General features: G+C 35.4%; 1 protein-coding gene across 13 annotated transcripts in view; it reads right to left on the reverse strand.

Annotated features, from left to right (window-relative positions):
• Window positions 1-20,125, reverse strand: part of Golga4 (golgin A4) — a 126,009-nt gene that overhangs the window by 80,481 nt on the left and 25,403 nt on the right. For 9 of the 13 annotated variants that reach the window (XR_015439512.1, XM_087182072.1, XM_087182074.1 and 6 more), the window contains 4 exons: window positions 13,948-14,046; window positions 9,313-9,378; window positions 3,837-4,151; window positions 800-847 (listed from right to left, as the gene is read on the reverse strand). Coding sequence is in view for 12 of the 13 variants with exons in the window: in XM_087182072.1 (XP_087038198.1) it covers window positions 800-847; window positions 3,837-4,151; window positions 9,313-9,378; window positions 13,948-14,046 (528 nt within the window). In the remaining variant the exon portion in view is untranslated. The remainder of the gene's footprint in view (window positions 1-799; window positions 848-3,836; window positions 4,152-9,312; window positions 9,379-13,947; window positions 14,047-20,125) is intronic. The other 4 variants (XM_087182078.1, XM_087182077.1, XM_087182076.1 and 1 more) reach the window with 1 other exon arrangement.

Raw genomic sequence — 20,125 nt, forward strand, 5'->3', positions numbered from 1 at the left:
AAAAATAACTTTTATAAATAAAACTGTATTTAAAACACAAATATAACCAAAGAAAGCAAACTGATGGCACCATTTGAACTAGATGAGACATTTTCCCTATCTCTGATGTGTGAATAATCACATGGGTCAAGATGAGTCTCTCAAAAGAGCTTGAACAGTTTTAATCCCCATATACTTAACCAAGAGCTTTACAAGCAGCATCCTTGGAAAACTGCTATCCTAGAAGAAAGAATGCTTTGCATTTGGACCTTGATATAATGACACAAAACAAAGATGACTGCAGACATCAGAGATGTATATTCGAGAAATAAAAGAAAATTAACAGAAGTTGGGTGTCTGGGCTGGGAATATAACTCAGTGGTAGAAAGAGCCCTTGCCTAGCATGCAAGGGTAGGTCCTTGGTTTGGTTGCTAGTACCACAAAAATTTAAAAATTAAAGAAAAAAAAACAAATTAAAGAATGCTGGTTACCTCTTTACTACTAAACAAAGAAGAAACTTCCTGCAGACTGAAATACTAGGAAAGGTGTTTTTGAAAGAGGCAAATATGCCTGAAATCCAAACTTGTTAAACACTGTAGGGATCTGTAATTCGAGAAAGCCCCTCCACAACAGAGGGAAAAATCTCTAGGATATCTCATTCATCCTGTCTTTATCAAGATCTCCAGTAATGGTAAAATGGGTTAAATACTGTGATCAAATGGAGAATTTAAAAAGGTAGGGTTAGAAATATCGTACTATTAAGTATTTTCTAATTTTTAAATTATGTATGGCTCAATAACACAGTCAATAAATCACTTACTTGTAGCTTTTTCTTCTCTCTCTGAAGAGTCTGATAAGCTGTAACAAGCTAAAATAAAGTCATCAATAGCATTAGTTATTACTCAATAAGTGTAACTATTGTAAACTGTACTAAAATATCTCTTTATAAAAGTAAAAAATTTTGAAAAATCCTTTTTAGACATTTGAACCTACAACCTGATTCAATGCATATCAGTTAAAAGTAAGTAACACAGAAAATACAGTTCTCAACATAAAATGTAATTTGACTATTCAACATTGAATCTCCATATGACTTCATGTTAAGCACATACCTCTTTAGATTTCAGGACCTACTTTGTGGGTAAGGATGGGAGCCAACTTGCCTGTTATGGTTTATAGCTAGATGCCCCCCCACACAGCCTCACCCACTCATAGATGAGGCTTTTGGGAATGACTGGATCATGGATGTAGTACTGGATTAGTCCACTAATTGGTTTACCATAGTTCTGGATATGGATGATGGATTTTTTTTGGTACCGGGGATCGAACTCGGGTCCTTGCGCTTGTGAGGCAGGTGGCAGAACCACTGAGCTAAATCCCCAGCCCCTATGGATGATGGATTTAATAAAGTGGGAAGACCCACCTTGGGTGTCAGTGGCACCAACCAATCAGCTTGTAGACTGGATGGAATAAAAAGGGCAAGAAGGAAGTCTTGTGGTTCCTGCCTGCCATGCCATGTTCTGTTTCTCCTCTACCATGACCCTTTGCCATGCCACCTTGCCTTGGAGCCAACTGACTATGGACTGAAACCTCTACAAACTGTGAGCTAAAATAAACTTCTCCTCTTTTAACTTGTGAATGTCAGGTATTTTGCCTCAGCAATGAGAAAGTAACTAAGATATTGCCTAAAAGCATAAGGCTACTCAAACTACATGATGTAGTCACAGACTATATCAGCACCTGGGAGTTTGCTAGAAACAGAAATTCTGGAGCTCTACTCCAAACTGACTAAGAATTGGGTTACAATGGGTAAAGAGATAGGAATCTGTGTTTTAAAGAGCTCTCTAGGTAAGTTTTTGCTTTGGTCTGTACTAGACCAAATAACTGATCTCTAAAAGTTTCTTCTGGTTATAGGATCTGTCACTATGGCTCTGCAAATATCTGAGGAAAGAAGCTTATAACCAACACATGGAAACTGTAATTCAAGTCCTAAAGAGAGATTTAATCTAAATAGGATAAACATCCCAGCACAACTTGATAAAATTATGGATTAACAAATGTTTTAAACCTATAAATTCTAAGCATTACATGTCCACACACTAAGCACATGGCTCCACTGAATTACTGGAACTCTACTTTAGAAGTACTAGCATCTCTGAAGAGTCAGGTGGCAGCTTCAGGAGGAAGCACTTCCTATTATGAGGCCTGCCATTTTTCTTAGAAAGCTGCTGTGTGACCCCAAATGCCACTACTGAGGTTTGAAGTCAAGAGGCAGGCAATAAAGGAAGATGAGTCTAGTAACAGACTTAAGAATAAAAAAAACGCCCGTGGTGGTGCACACCTATAATCCTAGCACTCAGGAGCACAACAGGAGGACTGGCATGAGTTCGAGGCCAGCCAGGACTACATAATGAACTCAAGTCCAGCCTGAACTACACAGCAAGACCCTGTCTCCAAAAAACAAACAAACAAACAAAAAAATTCTGCCTAATGGGCCGGGGATTTAGCTCAGGGGTTTCGCTGCCTGCTGCACAAGCACAAGGACCCACCTTCGATCCCCCGTACCAAAAAAAAAAAAAAAAAATTCTGCCTAAGACCAGGACCCCTCTCTTATTACCAAAAAGGATAGTGGTGCGCAACAAACAGGTGGAGCGAGCAGGAAAAGTAACTCAGGAACTGTGTTTTATCCATAACACCAGTTTATTCTAGTTAATTATAGTGCCAAGGAGAAGCAGAGACAAAGCCTGTGGGTTCTTTTTTCCCTAACAAGCTGCTTGACTTTGAGATAGCACAGTTTAATAAAAACAAATAGATCACGGGCCGGAGATTTAGCTCAGTGGTTTTCGCTGCCTGCTGCACAAACGCAAGGACCCGAGTTCGATCCCTGGTACCAAAAAAAAAAAACACAAAAAACAAATAGATCAAAAAATAAAAAATAAAAAAAATAAAAACAAATAGACCTAGAATCAAATCTAGACTCTGCCAACTGCTGTGTGACCTGAGCAAGTTACTTTTCCTTATGAGTCTCTAATCTCATTTCTACAAAATAGTTAATTAACATCTACTTTATAAGGATAGTACAAAAATAAATGACATTATAAATATAAACTTCCGACCAGAGATGTAGCTCAGTGGCATAGCACCTGCCTGGCAAGTGCAAGGTCCTGAGTTCGATCCCCAGTATCAAATGAATAAATACATAATACTTACATGCATACATACATATAAACTTCATAGCATCTGGCACACTTAAATATTAATTTACTCTGCTGTCCAAGGTTCATATGGGTAAGTTAGTGAAAACAACACAATTATAAAAAAAAAAATTAAAGACCATTAATAACTTCAATGGAAAAAAAGTTTTAAAAATTTTAAAGGAAAAAATTGTCTGATTCCACAAGCCTATCAGGAGATACATGGCTTTAATACCGTGTTTACATCTCTATGTTCCAGCCAGCCTCCAGACATCAAGCTTGTAGTTTCTTTCTTTTTTGTCAGCATCTTATACCTTTAAGAAAATATTCTGTATATTTCATCAAGGTTTTTGTTTTGGTTTGGTTTTGGCTATAAGGGTAAACTTATATACCCATATTATAGGATAGGAATGATAGGACACAGAATGTGAGAACCAGAAGGTTACAGGTAACAATCTTCAACATTTTACCAAGAGTCTTGCCAAAGAGCTACAGTACCACTGAAAGTCTAACTAGATATTGCCACAGCCTACCCGCCATTAGTAATCAGGGTATTTAGGAAATCAATAGTTTAACCAACCACAGAAGTAAGATCAACATAGTACCATGAATGACAGAACAGGGAAAGAAAATTCTGTACAGGCAAAATAGTCATGCTCCTACCTCCAAATATTTTCCTCTGTAGTTACCGAAGCATCTCTCCATTCTTCGCAGCCGCTGAATCAACTGTTCTTTGCTGAGACTGTCTGAATTCCCTAGTGAGTCTTCTGCCTCACTCTCTATATCAGAGGGTGGATCAAAGGCGGCAGTAGAATGGTCCAGGTCAAGTTGATTCAGGGACTCTCTGGAAGATGTTCGTATCAAAGACTCTTTTGAAGAAGATCGGAATAGAGATTCCTTTATTGGACTTCGAAACAAAGACTCCACAGAAGGCACCCGGAGCTGGAGCTTCTGTGCAAAACTCTGTGTGTCACCTGACTGCAACCAAAACCCAACAGAATATCTGGGTTAAAATATACCCATTCCCTATTACCAGCAATAATCTGCTAAAAGCTCTAAAAAATTCAATTTATAGGGCTGGGGATTTTAGCTCAGTGGTTTTGTCGCCTGCTGTGCAATGTCAAGGACCCAAGTTCGATCCCCGGTACAAAAAAAAAAAAAAAAAATTCAATTTATAAACTCACACTTTTTTTCCTGAAAAATAAAAGACAATTAGTAATTTCTGAAGAGGCTCTGCAGCTGGAGTCAGCGGAGTAGAGTGTAGGTCTCGGGTCTGTCACCTGGCACTACAAACCTCCACTAAATCGTTTTTCCTTCAGTTTGCACATCTATAATAAAAAAGGAAGCCACTCTTCCCATGCTGACCCCACAGGTGTGTTGTGAAGATTAATCCACTTGACTATAAGATCCTTGAAGTCTGCATCACCATTATCTGCCCAGTGCCTATATGCTATGGATACATGCTATGAAATGCGTGCCTGAATCCAAGTGGGCTTTATCTGAAGAGTCTTTATTAAGTGGTGATTCTTGATCTTTCTTCTCAACAACAAAAAAAAAGGGAAATGAGGGCAAGGGGAAGATAATACGTAATGAGCCAATAGGTATTGTTTAAAAAGGGAACATGAGGCAAAGCTGAGTAATGATATACAACTCTGCCCTACTTAACTATTCTGTTGACTGAGAATAAAAATAAGCATTAAAACTCATGGAGAACAGTTGAACAGTCTGAGTCAGGGATCCTCTGCAAAGATTGGTAAGCCTGATGTTAAAAATAGTGATAAGCAATGACTGTTCTCTTCTCTAATTTAAATTAACAATGAAAAATAATACAACATAAATCAACTAATTGCTCTAAGGATTATCTGCTTCAGGTCACAGCAGTCAGTACTTAAAAGGTGTTTCCTAAACTGGATAAAGAAGATGTGGATTTTTTTATAAAATGGAGTACTACTCAGCCATAACGAACGAGAAACTAGAGTCACTTACAGCTAAATGGATGCATATTGAGGCCATCCTCTTAAGTGAAATTAATAGGACACACGTGTAAACACTGAATAGTTTCTCTAGTGTGAGAAACTGATAGTGTAAATACGGATTAAAAGGATTAATAACTAATAATTGATACTTTGAAATAGGAAAAGGTCCAAAGGGGTAGGGGAGGTGGGAAGAGATGGGGAAAGGAAAGAATGGAAAGAAAAAATTTGAGAAAAGAAAAAGAAATGGAAACAAAGTATGCAAATAGGGAAGGGTAGAGGGGTGAAGGGCGCACAGGTAATGGGGAAAAAATAAGAACCAAGATACATCATGTACAGGTACAAGCACCCAATGATAAATGTAAACGTATTGTATACCTAAAATGTACCAATAAAAGAATTTAAGCAAAAATAAATAAATAAATAAGGTGTTTCCTAGAAACTCATTTTCATTAGTACAACCGTGTGTCACTTGGGAAGATTTTAAAGACAACAAGGGGAAGAAGGGGAGTGGCTCAGTGGTAGAGTGCTTGCCTAGTATGCACAAGGCCTTGGTAGGTTTGATCTGTAGTGCCACCAAAAAAAAACAAAACAGAGATGCCAGAAGTAAAATGCTCAAGGGAGATTAAGGTCACATGTAGCCAAAGACTACTGGAAAACAAAAATGTTCTCCTTAATATATAATATTAAAAAATCAAAACTAATATTTTATTATGAGTTTTAGATATTTAATTGTAGTACATGGCAAGGTGGAAGTAAGTGATAACATGTCAGAGCATCTTCATATGCACAGAAGTTTGTATCAGTAAAAACTGGAAACAACTCAAATGTTCACCACTAGACAATACATTTATAAATAGAAGAAAAAAGTTCAAGCTATACTATTACATAGAAAAAAATCAAGTTATAAAACAATATGTATATTTCAGTTATATACACTTTTATACACATACACACACACAAACACACACACACACACACACACACACACATGCACTTTCAGAAACACCCTTAGAATAAAGTCATGAAGAACAGATACCAACAGGTTAAAGTATCTCAGCAGTAGGATTTTTGGTGGATTTTATATTTTTCTATGCTTTCTGTTTTTTTGATAGTGTGTAAGTTTTACCTTCATAATGGGTGGGGCATAAAAGAGGAGAAGAAACCTTCATGCTCAAACACTTAACTGATAATTTCATCACCGATCACTTTCGACCCATGTGAAAAATGCTTTTCAATTCACAGCAGAAATTGTTCTCTAAAATGCCCTGGGACCACGATGGTGAACCTTTTAGCCCTTTCAATGATATTGAAACAGCCCATTGCAGCATGCATGCCATAGGTTCACCACCACTGCCCTAGTATAAACAGGTAAAGCAATTCTGAAAAACATTAGAAACAGCTGATATTTTAGGGTCTGCTAGAAGCTAGTGAACAATGTCAAAGATATGTACTTGCATATGCTAATAAACTTAACTGCCACATCTATTATTGAGAGTTAACTTTTTTTGGGGTGCTGGAGATTGAAGCCAGAGCTTTGCACAATCTTGGCAAGTGCTCTACCACTGAGCCATACCTGGGAGTAAGTTTTAAATGTAGAGTGATTTAGCCTGTGGGCTGACAAGTTAGATTACCAAAGTTCAAACTGTGACTCCACCACTATTCTTCTACATGATCTTGCACAAGTTTCTTAACCTCATTAGTCCTATTTGTCCCTCTGTAAAATGAGGATACAGATGATAATGGTAATAACCATCCACCTTGTGTGGTTGCCACAAAAATTAAATAAATTGATACATACAAAGTTCTTACAATGTGGCAAATGCTAAGTAACATTATCATTATAGAAAAAGGAGATTAAAACAGAAAAAAAAAGAATGTCATCAAAGCTTAGGTGGCAGATTCTTGTAGTTATAAGAGCAAACAGCATAGGCTATGAAGCTAAACCTCTCGGATACAAGTGTTAGCTCTACTATTTACTAGCAATGTGTTTTTGGTCAAGTTACTTAACCTCTCTGTGCCTCTATATAAGATGAGGATAACTATAATACACCCTTCTTAGGATATTTGTGAGAAATATTAATATATGTGAAATACCTAAAAGCATGATTGACTTGAGGTATTCAAGAAATATTATCACCTGATATCCAATCTTCCCTTCTACCATACCCAGTATAACAACAGGACCTGATAAAAGTATTCACCTTTTCAAATACAAATTAAAGCCATAACGAAGTACCACTCTGCATCCACCAGAGTAGCTAAAATTAAAACTATAGAAAATACACAGTGTTGATGGGGAAGTACAACAACGTCTGTTAAAGAATAATTTGTCAGTTTATATTAAAGCTAAACACAAGCACCTTCTCTGAACCAGTGTGTACCATTCCAAGTGTATACTAATGAAATGTGTGATATGACCAATCAACAAAAGACAACTAAAAAATTCACAGCATCGTTATTCAAAATAACCCCAAACTGAAGACTATCATTAATTCCATCAACAGAAGGAATTCTTTAAAAAAGGTAATCTGTTCACCAATAGAATACTAGACAGTAATCCTGTTCACCAATGGAAAACCAGACAACAATGAAAATGATTTATACCATAAACAACAATATAGATAACTCTTATAAACTGCTGAGCAAAAGAAGCCAGACACACGAGTACCCACTTTTAATTCCATTTACATAAAGTCCAAAGAATGGCAAAATTAACCTGTAATGTTATAAGCCAGAATAGTGGTTATCCCTGGGGTTGAAAGGTAGGACCAGAAGGGACCACAAGGGCTCCAAAGGTGCCAGTAATTTCTGTTTCTTAGGAATATTCATAAAATGAATATAAAGTTTTCTGTATGTGTTAAATTATGACATTGTTACATTTCAACCAGGGTGGTTTTTTTTATTAGCTCTTTTCAGATACTTTTGGCTAAGAGTAGAACCATCTGAGTGTAATAATATACATTGTAAGAGAAAATCTATAGGACAGAAACTTTTGGGACAGTTATTGCTTTCCTAATAGATATTTCCTAATATCCTTTATCCTTGTCTTTGACCTTTCCTCCTTCCTAGAATGGAGATGAAATTCCTGGTGGCCAACTTGTGTTTCTGAGGGTGAAGGCAAGTGGCAACGATAGGGAAGGTGAGCGGGGACACAAGAAAATAAAGAGAGAAGAGTCCTTTGAGATGAGTCCATCTGTAAAATGGGAATAATGGCATTACCATAAAACCATAATAAGACTGCTGTGAGGATTAAATGAGCTGAAAACATTTAAAATACTTAGAACATTACCTTATATGTATTAGCCCTCAGTGAGTTTTCCTATCATGTCTGCTGCACACACTCCCTCACCCCAGACTTTATGCTCTTAGAACAGATTCCATTTTCTTTCTGTATACTTGCCACATTGCTTTTTACAAATTAGGTACTTACTGTACATTTGTTCAGTTGAACCTTAACCTTTACTGATAATAGTCATCACTAAAACCAAAGTAAACACATTTGCTTCAAACACTAGTATCATTATGATTTTCTTTCTTTTTTAGAAGGGGTCCAAAAATTGTCACTTGAGCCTCACTCTCCATATAACTTTGTAAAATCAAGGATAACCTTAATTCTTCCACAAAATGTATGTAAAATACTCTGCATAAGAACAAGCTTTAAAAGAAATCTCATTTCCTTCATACTCCTCTTCAGAGCACACAACTCAATGTGTCTCTCCATATGGCTTTCTCCTTAATCTTTTACAACTATAAAATCAGATTTTGTTTTTTCAAAGTTTTCACTTTACTGTCATTAATTTTTCTGGTACAGGGGATCGAACTCAGGACCTTGCACTTGACAGGCAGGCACCGGCAACACTGAGCTAAATCCCCGGCCCTACTGTCATTAATTTTTAAAATGAGGATAATGGAATCTTGCTTACAAGTAGAACTTTTCCCCAAGAAACTATGAACAAACCTCTCACACTCTCTCTCTCTCTCTCTCTCTCTCTCTCTCTATATATATATATATACACACACACATATATATATATATGTACATATATATATAGTATCAAATATTTGGACATCATTGTTTCCGTGTAATCACATGCTAATAATTAGTATAGATTGCCCAATACTCTGAAATGACTTATTTTTTAATATTAAAATCAGTAACATACCTGAGGAGTGGCTGGTTCACTTCCATTAACACTGTCGGGAGACTTTGTGCCATGGGTAGGTGAATTCTAAGAAAGAAATATAAAAGGCACAGAAAATTAAAGTTTTAAAACTGTTAACAATGAAGTCTAAGTATCAAGACCTATTAGACCACTTACGTATTAAGCAAAATTAGTAATTATCCATTAATTAGAATATTTTCATGCAAGGCAAAACTAATGTGGTAAGTATTTTAGAAAACTCATTTTGCTAAATGGCAAAGATTAGTATGTAACAAAATTTATTTCAAGCTTATCACATACTTGTTCCCATTACGTCCCCAGTTTTTTCCTCCACAATAAAAACCAGTAACAAGGATTCAATTAGCAAAACTCATTCAAATAGAAAATGATCCAGAAAAAGAGGTAATGTCAATTGTTCACTACAATAAAATCATATTCAAATTAAAATTATTTAGGCTAAGCTATAAGAAATATCTTGATAACAAGAAATGGAAAAGCCTTTCACTTGAAGCCAGCAATCTAAATGAAAGTATAACCACTTTCAGAGTAAGTTAAATTAAAAATCTCTTCTTCCACATGTAATAGTTTTTTGTTTTGTTCTGTTGCTATGACAAATGCTCCAAAGCTAGCAACATTCTGATTCCATCATATAGACTTCATAATGATTCTTTTGAGATTCAAAAAATTTTACTGCATTCCTAATGTAGTGTCTAACTACAATCTGTTAGTGCTTTTGAAGTAACTTATCATTAAATAGTTTCCATGGTTTAAGCAAAAGCATTTCACCAAAGCCAGCACTAACCACTGTTTCAAGAACTTGGCAGTTAAAAACTGTGTCACATCACTTCCTACTTCTACAGCTGACCAAGAAAATGTCAAATATCTGACCTAACTTGTCTTAAATATAAATGGAGAAGGCATTCTTCACCTCGGCAAAAGTGTTCTCAAATTTTTGACTATATATCAGGTACTTACTTAATAGTAAGAAATTAATTTTTAGGTGAAATAAATGTACTGCTATATAATTTAGTCTTTATCTTTCAGAGATATACACCAAAATACTTACAGCTGGATAGGATTTCTTTTCTTTTTTTTGGTACTGGGGATCGAACTCAGGACCTTGCACTTGCAAGGCAGGAGGCAGAACCACTGAGCTAAATCCCCAGCCCAAGAATAGGATTTCTTTAATATGCTCCAAATATCCAAAGGCAGGTAGGCTGCATGTGTAGGGAGAGTGGCAGTGGTGTGGTTAGGGAGGCGTGTGTGTTGAGTGGTAATAAATAAACAGGATGGCAATGAGTTATTAATTGTTGAGTACCAGGTAATGGATATGAGGTGGGAGAAGAGTATTCTTTTTTTTTTTTTTGGTACCCGGGATCGAACTTGGGTCCTTGCACTTGTACAGCAGGCGGCAAAACCACTAAGCTAAATCCCTGGCCCGAGAAGAGTATTCTTATACCACTATTACTGTTTTGATTTTGGAAATATGTTTAACTTCTTATTAATAACAAACTTTTAAGTATTTTCTCCTCCCTCTAAAGGTCCAAAACTCCCTCTATCAGTTCAAAAACTTCCTTAAAGTTACATAAGGAAGAAAGGCTGGGAGAAAACAGAAATTAACTATCTTCCTATTCACTGTCATTTCAAGTAATTACAAGTTGCATGCATCATTTTGAATGATTTCTAGCCCTAAAAATGTTCTACACTACATACATAAAATATAAAATACACTTTACAGAGATTGACAATTCTCTCAGCCAGTCAGCATACTGAGAAGCTGCAGTTAAATTCCGAAGAAAGGAAATGAAAGGGCCCATAAAATAGGTTAGGAGGAAGACTGGCAAAATGGTCTACATTCTGTTTTAAGTAAATGAATTGACACATGATTGTAATCCATGTAAAAGAGCTGTTCTACATTTGTTTGAAATACAACCCTACCAAACATACACAGCATAGTATTTAAAAGTTCCTCCTCTCACCATGTATTTTAATTTATGTGCTGTATCATACATCTAAATAAACGCAGGACAGCTAAGGGAAGTATTAATCTCTAACCACACCACTGCCACTCTCCCTACGCATGCAGCCCACCTGCCTTTGGATATTTGGAGCATATTAAAGAAATCCTATTCTTGGGCTGGGGATTTAGCTCAGTGGTTCTGCCTCCTGCCTTGCAAGTGCAAGGTCCCAAGTTCGATCCCCACTACCAAAAAAAAAAAAAAAGAAATCCTATTCCATGTACCTTTAAATTAGGAATCTCTAGAAGGAATTTGAGATTTTGTCTATAATGCCTTCTCCATTTCTGCTAAGTAAATTCTTCTTCATTTTTCAACTATAACAAGCCCCTTCATTTGTGAAGATTCATATGCCTCACTGGCAGAGCCAACACATTCCCTTTGCCTATATTTTCTCCTACAAAGTCTTGATTTCTTTGAGCTATAACTATATCTTGACATCTTTGTCTCCACATTAAACTATAACCTCTTAGAAGACAGGACTCTATATTTTCAGCTTGGTGCCCAGGACCTAACATTTTGCCTGAATAGTAAGCTCTCAATAAATGCTTGTAAAATACTGTGCAGTCACTTCCTTCCTGAAGGGCACTCTCAGGAAGAAGCCTAAAGAACTAGCTCAACAAATGTCAATACTCAAAGTCATCAATACTTACTACTGGAGAGAATTTGTAGATAACAAGAAAACCCTTTTAAAGTTTATTTATTTAAAAGCACATATTAGTTCCCTGCAAATGTGTTTCCAATTAAACTTTTTTTTTCCATCTTTCCACATCTTGGGGGAAGGGCATTAGACATTGAACCCAGGATCCTTGCACTGAGCTACATCCTCAACCTTTTTGTAATTTTGAGGTAGTCTAGCTAAGTTAAGTTGTCCAGGTTGGGTTCAAGCTTGCAATCCTTGTGCCTCAGTCTCTGAGAGTGCTGGGATTACAGGTATGTACTACCATTCCTGGCATTTCTACCATTATTTCCACCATTTTATTGACTAAAGATACAGTAACTTTTAGAATTCAAGGTAAAGAGGTATATATTTGTTTTGGGGCTTTTTTGGTACTGGGGATTGAACTTGGGACCTTGCACTTGAGGGGCAGGAAGCAGAGCCACTGAGCTAAATCCCCGGCCCCTACAGGTATATTTTTTTTAAAAACTGAAATAAAGAAAGCCAGCACCTGGTGAACTCCTAACAGAACTGACCCTTGGTATATTTGTATTATGATGTTGGTTATCTGGTTTCTCTTTGTACCATAGAGAGAAATAAGTTTTTAACAGAATATAAAATTTAAATAAGATTAAATAAGACTTAAAAAGCTTCCATTTCTACATAGTAGCATGTTTTACAACAGAACAGGTATTTCATACAAAATTTTTTTTATGTTCTGTACTTCTAGGAGAAAGTCTACAAGCAGCTTTAAAAAAAAAAGTTTCTATTGCTTCTATGTGAAGTATAAAACCTAACATTCTGTTTTAAAAGTAAATCCTAACTAGGACTCCTAACTCACTCTTAAATCAGTTTTGAAAACAGTGAGGTATTTACTTGTAGCCAGTACCAAAGAGAAATAAGTTTCCCAGAGACATCACTAGATATCCCATTTTCACTCTATGGAGTTTGCTTCTCTAAAACCAAGTATAGAATGGAATTGAAGACCTCCACTAATCATATATATGTCAAGTTTTTACTGACTACACAATTTAAGTACATAAATATTCTACTTTTATCACCAGCTACCTAATACAAGTTAAATCAATTCTTCTTGTTTAGAATAACTACAATCCCAGTTAGGTCAGTATCCAATCTAACACTAAAAGCTATCCTTATTGTGCAAATATTTCTAAATTTTAATTTGCTAAATTACAATTTTACTTGAAACTTTTATTTTTTTTTTATTCATTAAGCTTATTGGTACATTTTAAATATACAATACGATGACATTCATCACTGGGAATCTGTACCTTTACATATTACTTGAAACTTTTAAAAGTATTCACTTTTCCATCTTAATATTTAGATCTTTAATCCACTTCGATCCCAAAATGAAATTACACACAAAGTTAAGAAACGATGTGAATTCAGTCAAGTGAAAAATTAATTATTTCCTTTTAGATATTTAATATTCAGAGAACTAGTAATTACAAAATAAGATATGACTATTTATTATAGGTAATTGCAAAATAACATAAAACTATGTTATAGTAGAACCCACCTACCTAATGTTGTTTAATGATGGACTTACACAAAAATGAATTTTTTTCCCTAAAAATGTGGGTCACATCTCAGAATATTCTTGGCCTCCTATCAATAGTCAAACAAAATTTTTTAGCAATTCATATCTTTTATTAGTTAATGAGCAAACACCTGAGGAAAAAAATTAAGCATTTAGACCAAGTGAAGGCAGCCTTCACTACATTAGTGAAAAATACTATTTTGTGTTGTTATAAAGCTACCAGGAAGCCCACCAGCCACCAGAACTCAGCAATTTACTCTTATTTACAGCAGGGTTAGCAGCAGGACAGTGAAGATGCTTTGAGAGATGGTAAGTGACAAGCAATGTGATTCACTTCTAACTGCCAAATTACTGTGCTTTCCCACAAAGGGAATGCAGGAAGCGGTGGAAGAACTCACCACAGTATCACTCTGTGTTTTAGGCTGTTTGGAGGAATCCAAAGCAAATATAGTATACTCAGAGAGAAAAGCAGGCTCTGCTATCATCCCGGCTAGTAGCTGTCACGTTCAGTGTAATAAGCACAGGTATAAAAATAAAACATGATGAAAAATAAATCATAATGGCATATTGCAAGTGTTCTCACCACACAGCATGCACAGCACTATAAAGACAATCATCATCCTTATCTCCACCATCATCACCATCACCCTCACCAATAGAAATACTAAGATGCTGGTAAAGGTCAAGAATGAAGATGTAGGGGCCGGGGATTTAGCTCTGCGGTTTCGCCGCCTGCTGCGCAAGCGCAAAAACCCGAGTTAGATCCCCGGTACCAAAAAAAAAAAAAAAGAATGAAGATGAAAATGATCAGTTCAGGACCTCAAAGTCCAACTAATAAACAGCCTGCTTATTGTCATACCAATAATATATGCTGTACATAGTATGTCTTCCAATTTGTATAAAATTCCATACAAATAAAAATATCTATCCTTACAAAGTTTCAGTTATGAAAGATAAAATTCTGGAGATCTTCTATACATATAGAATCAAATACGGCATTGTATACTTGAAATTTTCTAGGAGAGCAGGTCTTACATTAAGTGTTCTTATCAGCGACAATCATCATAATGGAGGCAGGAAGAAACTGTGGGAGATGGTAGATATATTATGGTGTTGATGGTATGAATAGTTTCAAAGTATATACTTGTCTCCAAACTCATTGTCTAGCATACATCAAGTATGTAAAGCTTTTCATATGTCACACTTCAATAAAGTGGGTTTAAAAAATAGTGAAATATAAAGCCTTTGTACAACATTCATAAATACTAAAACATTCATTTTTATATATTCAAAAAGAGCGTGGGAGGATAAAATTTAAAAATTTAAGCATTTGTACTTATATGCAAAATTATTTTCCTAATACATGTACAGAAGAAATCTGAAATGGAAATCTATTTTAAAAACAAATTCTATTACACTAATTTTTGGTATCTTTTTTACTAGTACTTATTTGCAATACATAATCACTACATTCATTGCGGGGAGTTAGTACAGTATCTTTTGGAATAAATTCTCTTCTGCGTTTTTTAAATAATTTTTTTAACTTTATTTTTTTGATTAGTATATGTCTGTCATACATACTGATCACATTCATCATAGGGAATTTGTACCTGTACATAATATATCTTAATTCTTTTTTTGTTCCATTCTCCTCATCTCCCGTCAACCTTTCTTCCCCTCCCCATTTACAAAAGCTTTGTTTCCAATTTTTCCTCCCATTCTTTTTTTCCCTTTTCCCTTCTTTCCTTTCCCCCTCCCCACTCCTCTGTCCCCTTCCCATGTGAACATTTTCTTCCTACTTTCCAATATCTATCCTCCTTATTTACCCTTTGGGTTTCTAACATGAGAGCAACAATGCAATATTTAAACTTGTGTGTCTGATTTATTTCACTTAAAATTATGGTCTTGAGGTGCATCCATTTTCCTACAAATGACTGAAGTTTATCTCCACTGTATATAAATACCAATTTTCTTTATCCATTCATCTTTTGATGCATATGGGATGTTTCCAAGATTTAGCTATTATAAATTATGCTGCTATAAACATGGGTATGTATATATCACTAGGGTGTGATGGTTTTAATTCTTTCAGGAAGATACCTTAAAGGGGAATAGCTTGGTCAAATGGAACCTGTAGTTCTGATTTTTTGAGGACTCTCAATACTGATTTCCATAGTAGTTGTACTAGTTTACACCCCCACCAGCGATGGAGAAGGGTTCCTTTTGCCCCACAGCCTTGCCTTCTGTGCTTCATTTTTTTTAAAAAAAAACTATTTATATACCAAAATACTAATAATCATGAATCAGATATACTATAAGAAATTATAATTTTAAAATTTTGATGGTAGAAATTAAACATCTACATATGTCAAAATTGCACAGAACTATCCATAGACACACACATAGGATGAGCACATGTAAAATTAGTGAAATCCGAATAAACTCTGTGGATGTCACAGTTTGCCAATGTCAACTGCTTTGTTTAAATAATATGCTATAGTTATGCAAGATGTTATTATTAGAAGAAATTGGGTGACGGGTAAACAGGGCTCTCCCCCTAAATTTTTATGGCCTTCTATGTATGTATAATTATTTCAAAAAAAGGCTTTAAAAAGTGAATGTGTTAGCACACACCTGTAATCCCAGCACTCTAGTAGGAGAATAAGGCACAAGGATTATAAGTTTAAAACCAACACAGACAACTTAGTGACTTGGCTAGACCCTGTCTCAAAATTTCAAAAACTTTTTAAAAGCTGGGGTTAAGTCTGAGTGAAGGCCCTAAGTTCAATCCCCAGTACTGCAAAAAAGAAAATCTGTTGACTAGTGTTGTATTACGTACTGAAAAAATGTATAATTGAAAATAAATATATGTAAAAATATGAAAGCTTAACAACATATACTTTTCATCTCAGCACTGTAGAATTATACAGCCTTCACTAACTCTCTACCCAATCCTACACTAGACACCATTATAATAACAGGACAAAGATTATTTAACTTTCTATTATAATAAAAATAACTAATACTCCTTAGATAAAAATCAGGAATTGACTTTATATTAAACTCTAAATTTTAGTACTAGTATACTAAATGTCTCCTTGGCCTTAAGAAATCATCCTATCCAAGTTTCTTCTCCTGCTGAAAATCTTAATTCCCTGGGGAATACAGAAAGGTCATCCTTTGAATAAATGTTAAGTTTCATTTAACAGCTATACAAATCTACTCTTCTTAGGTTTCCAAAGTTAGCTTTGGAAATGAAATTACAAGTAAATAGTATATAAAATTTCACAGGAAAGAGTATATTTGAAATTTTAAGAGAAAAACATAAATGTTGGTACACAAAAAACATAAAGAGGGGCTGGGGATTTAGCTCAGTGGTTCTGCCACCTGCCTCACAAGCACAAGGTCCCAAGTTTGATCCCCGATACCAAAAAAAAAAAACAGAAAGAAAAGTTTACTACCACTTGAAAAGGAGGATGTAATCCCAGCACCGGGGAGGCTGAGGCAGGAAGAATGCCACAAATTCAAGGTCAACATGAACTAATAGTGAGACCCTGTCTCAAAAAAATAAAAAATAAAAGCTATAAAAGATTCACCATCACTGCTGGAATAAATTTCTAAAATGGCCTTAAAAGTTATTTTTTTTTAAAGTAATTGACATGAATCTCTCATAGAAGAGTGATTTCATAGAACACTGCATAGTTACTTGGAAATATAAAGGCCAAGACAAGACACAACATTTTGTTTGATAGGTATTTCAGATCAGAAAGAATGAAAATGAAAAACTGACATTCTTGAAGTCTGTAAAAGCATTTGGGCTATGATTATTGAGCCACAAGCAGCCTGACATTTCATTATTTTTTCTCTTACAATATTCTCTTCACATAAAACTTAGTGACTACTGTTCTACTCAAGAGCAGATAAATACAGCAAAAAGCTCTTCCCACACATAACCTTTTCTATAAAATTATCTTTTGTACATGAGTCACAAATTATGATTATTTTCATACTTCAGAATTCACCTGCTCTACATTAGAGCTCTATGAAAGTAGATATTAATATCAACTACAATTTTAAAGATGAAGAAGCTGAGGTTCTAAGAAATTAAGGAAGCTGCCTTAAGTCATAAATAAGGTAAGGGATGCACTCCTGTAGTCCTTCCATTACTCTAGACTGTCTCTCTGCATGCAAGGAAGCTAAAATGCTTACAGTACATATAAACAGACACTCATTAAACAGAAAAGAATCCACTAATTAACTAGTATTGTTTCTATACTTCATTCTTCAGCCCACTCTCAAAAAAAGTTTATAAAAAAATAAACCCGAGTCCTGAAATTTAATTTAAAAACAATACAGCTGGCCACAGCGGTGCACACCTGTAATCTCAGCACTCAGGAGACTGAGGCAGAAGGATCACCACGAGTTCCAGGTCAGTCTGGAGTACATAGTGAGTTCAAGGCCAGCTTGAACTACATAGTGAGACATTCTCTCAAAACAACAACGATCAAATTAATTAATTAATTAATTAATGCAATACAAAAATTTTAACAGATGAGTTCCCTGTATAATGTGCCTAATTTGACCCCTAATCCATGAAAAGGTCTCAGAAAGGCAGCAAAGTAGTCAGTAGTATAGAAGAGTGAAACCATCCTTCCTTTACAGATTTAATAGGCAAAGAGAAAGAACATCCCCAATACCCTACTCTACATGACCCCATCTTAGTTCTCTCCTTAATATAGACAAGAGTAAGTGAAGCAGCCCTTCACCTCTTCCATGGCTGCTTCTATTATAATTTAGTGAGCACCTATGATGAGCAAGGCACCATGCTACAGATTTACATGCTACATTATTGGTAATCCCACAACTCTGCAAGAAACATGTTACTATTCTCATTTTTTTTTTGGTACCGGGGATCGAACTATTCCCATTTTAAAATGAGAAAACCTGAAGCCTTTTTCAAAGACCCTTCAGCCTACAAGCAGCAAAGCCAGGATGTAAATCCAGGTTCACTCAGATGACACCAGAAAACATTCACTCCCCACTAGTTTCTGACAGGTCTTAGCTCTCTCAAAAAAAATCACTAAGACTCAGTGACTATTTGATGCAATTCCATTTGTTGATTCTTTGTAGTATTTTTTGTGTAATCGGGATGTTTTTCAGAAAATGTTTGCCTATACCTATGTCTTCAAGAGTTTTACCAGGGCCGGGGATTTAGCTCAGTGGTTTCACCACCTGCTGCACAAGCGCAAGGACCCAAGTTCCATCTCCAGTACCAAAAAAAAAAAAAAAAAAAAAAAAAAATGTTATCTATGTTATCTTCCAGCAGACTGTTTCTGTTTTAATATTTAGATCTATGGAAATCAGTATGGAAATTCCTCAAAAAAACTAAAACTAGAGGTTCCATTTGACATAGCTATTCTCCTTCTAGGTATCTTCCTGAAAGAATTAAAGTCACACCACAGTGACATATGCATATCCATGTTTACAGCAGCACAATTTAGAATAGCTAAATCTTATAAACAGCCCATCTGCCCATCAAGGGTTGAATGGACAAAGAGAATGTGGTGTACAATGTAGTACCACTCTGCCATAAAAAAGGAAAAACTTGAGGCATTTTTAGGTAAATGGATGTACCTACCTCAAGTCCGTAATCTTAAGTGAAATAAATCAAATACACAAGTATAAATATCACATTGTTTCTCTTGTGTGAGGAACAAAATAAAGGACAGATATTAGGAAGTAGGAAGAATGTTTTCAAATGGGAAGGGGAGGAAGAGATGAGGGGGGAAGGACTTAAGGAAAAAAATTGAAGGGAAAAAATGGAAATAGAACTTTTTGCAAATAGGGACAAGAAGGACTGGAGGGAGGGAAGGGAAAAGGGACAAAAAAAGAATTAAGATGTGTTAGGTACTGTACATGCACAAATTCCAGATGATGAATGTGATCATTATGTACTGCAACATGTACAAATAAGACATGCTACAAAAAGTTATTTTTAGGGCCAGGGATTTAGCTCAGTGGTTCCACAGCCTGCCTCACAGGCACAAGTTCAATCCCTGGCACCAAAAAAAAATAAATTTATTTTTAAACTATAAAAGAAAAAAGACTCAGCCACTTAAAGGTGGACTGATACATGCAATAAATAACATGAATGAACTTTAAATATATTATGCTAAGTAAAAGAAGCTAAATATTAAATGTTGCATATTATATGATTTCATTTATATGAAATATCCAGAGTAGGTAAAATCAAGGAAACAGAAAGGAGCTTAATGGCTGCCAGAAGTTGAAGGGAAAAGGGAATGGAGAATAACTACTTGATGAATGTAAAATTTTCTTTTGGAGAGATAAGAATGTCACAGATCTAGATAGATGTGATGGATGCTTAAGACTGGGAATGTACTAAATGCCACCTCATTGTTCACTTTAAATTGGTATATAAATTTTATCTCAATTTAAAAACCGTTAGAGTAGAGAGGTGGAGAATGGTAGTTTCCTTTGTTCTAGTTAGTCCCTTACATAATCCCATACTCCACAGTGGTCTAAAGCAATTCAGATCTAGAAACGTAAAAAAGA

The sequence above is a fragment of the Heterocephalus glaber genome, unplaced genomic scaffold (genome assembly GCF_053883595.1).
Source record: "Heterocephalus glaber isolate CG9 unplaced genomic scaffold, H.glaber_assembly_v1.0 deba00001472, whole genome shotgun sequence".
In the NCBI taxonomy this organism is placed as follows: domain Eukaryota; kingdom Metazoa; phylum Chordata; class Mammalia; order Rodentia; family Bathyergidae; genus Heterocephalus; species Heterocephalus glaber.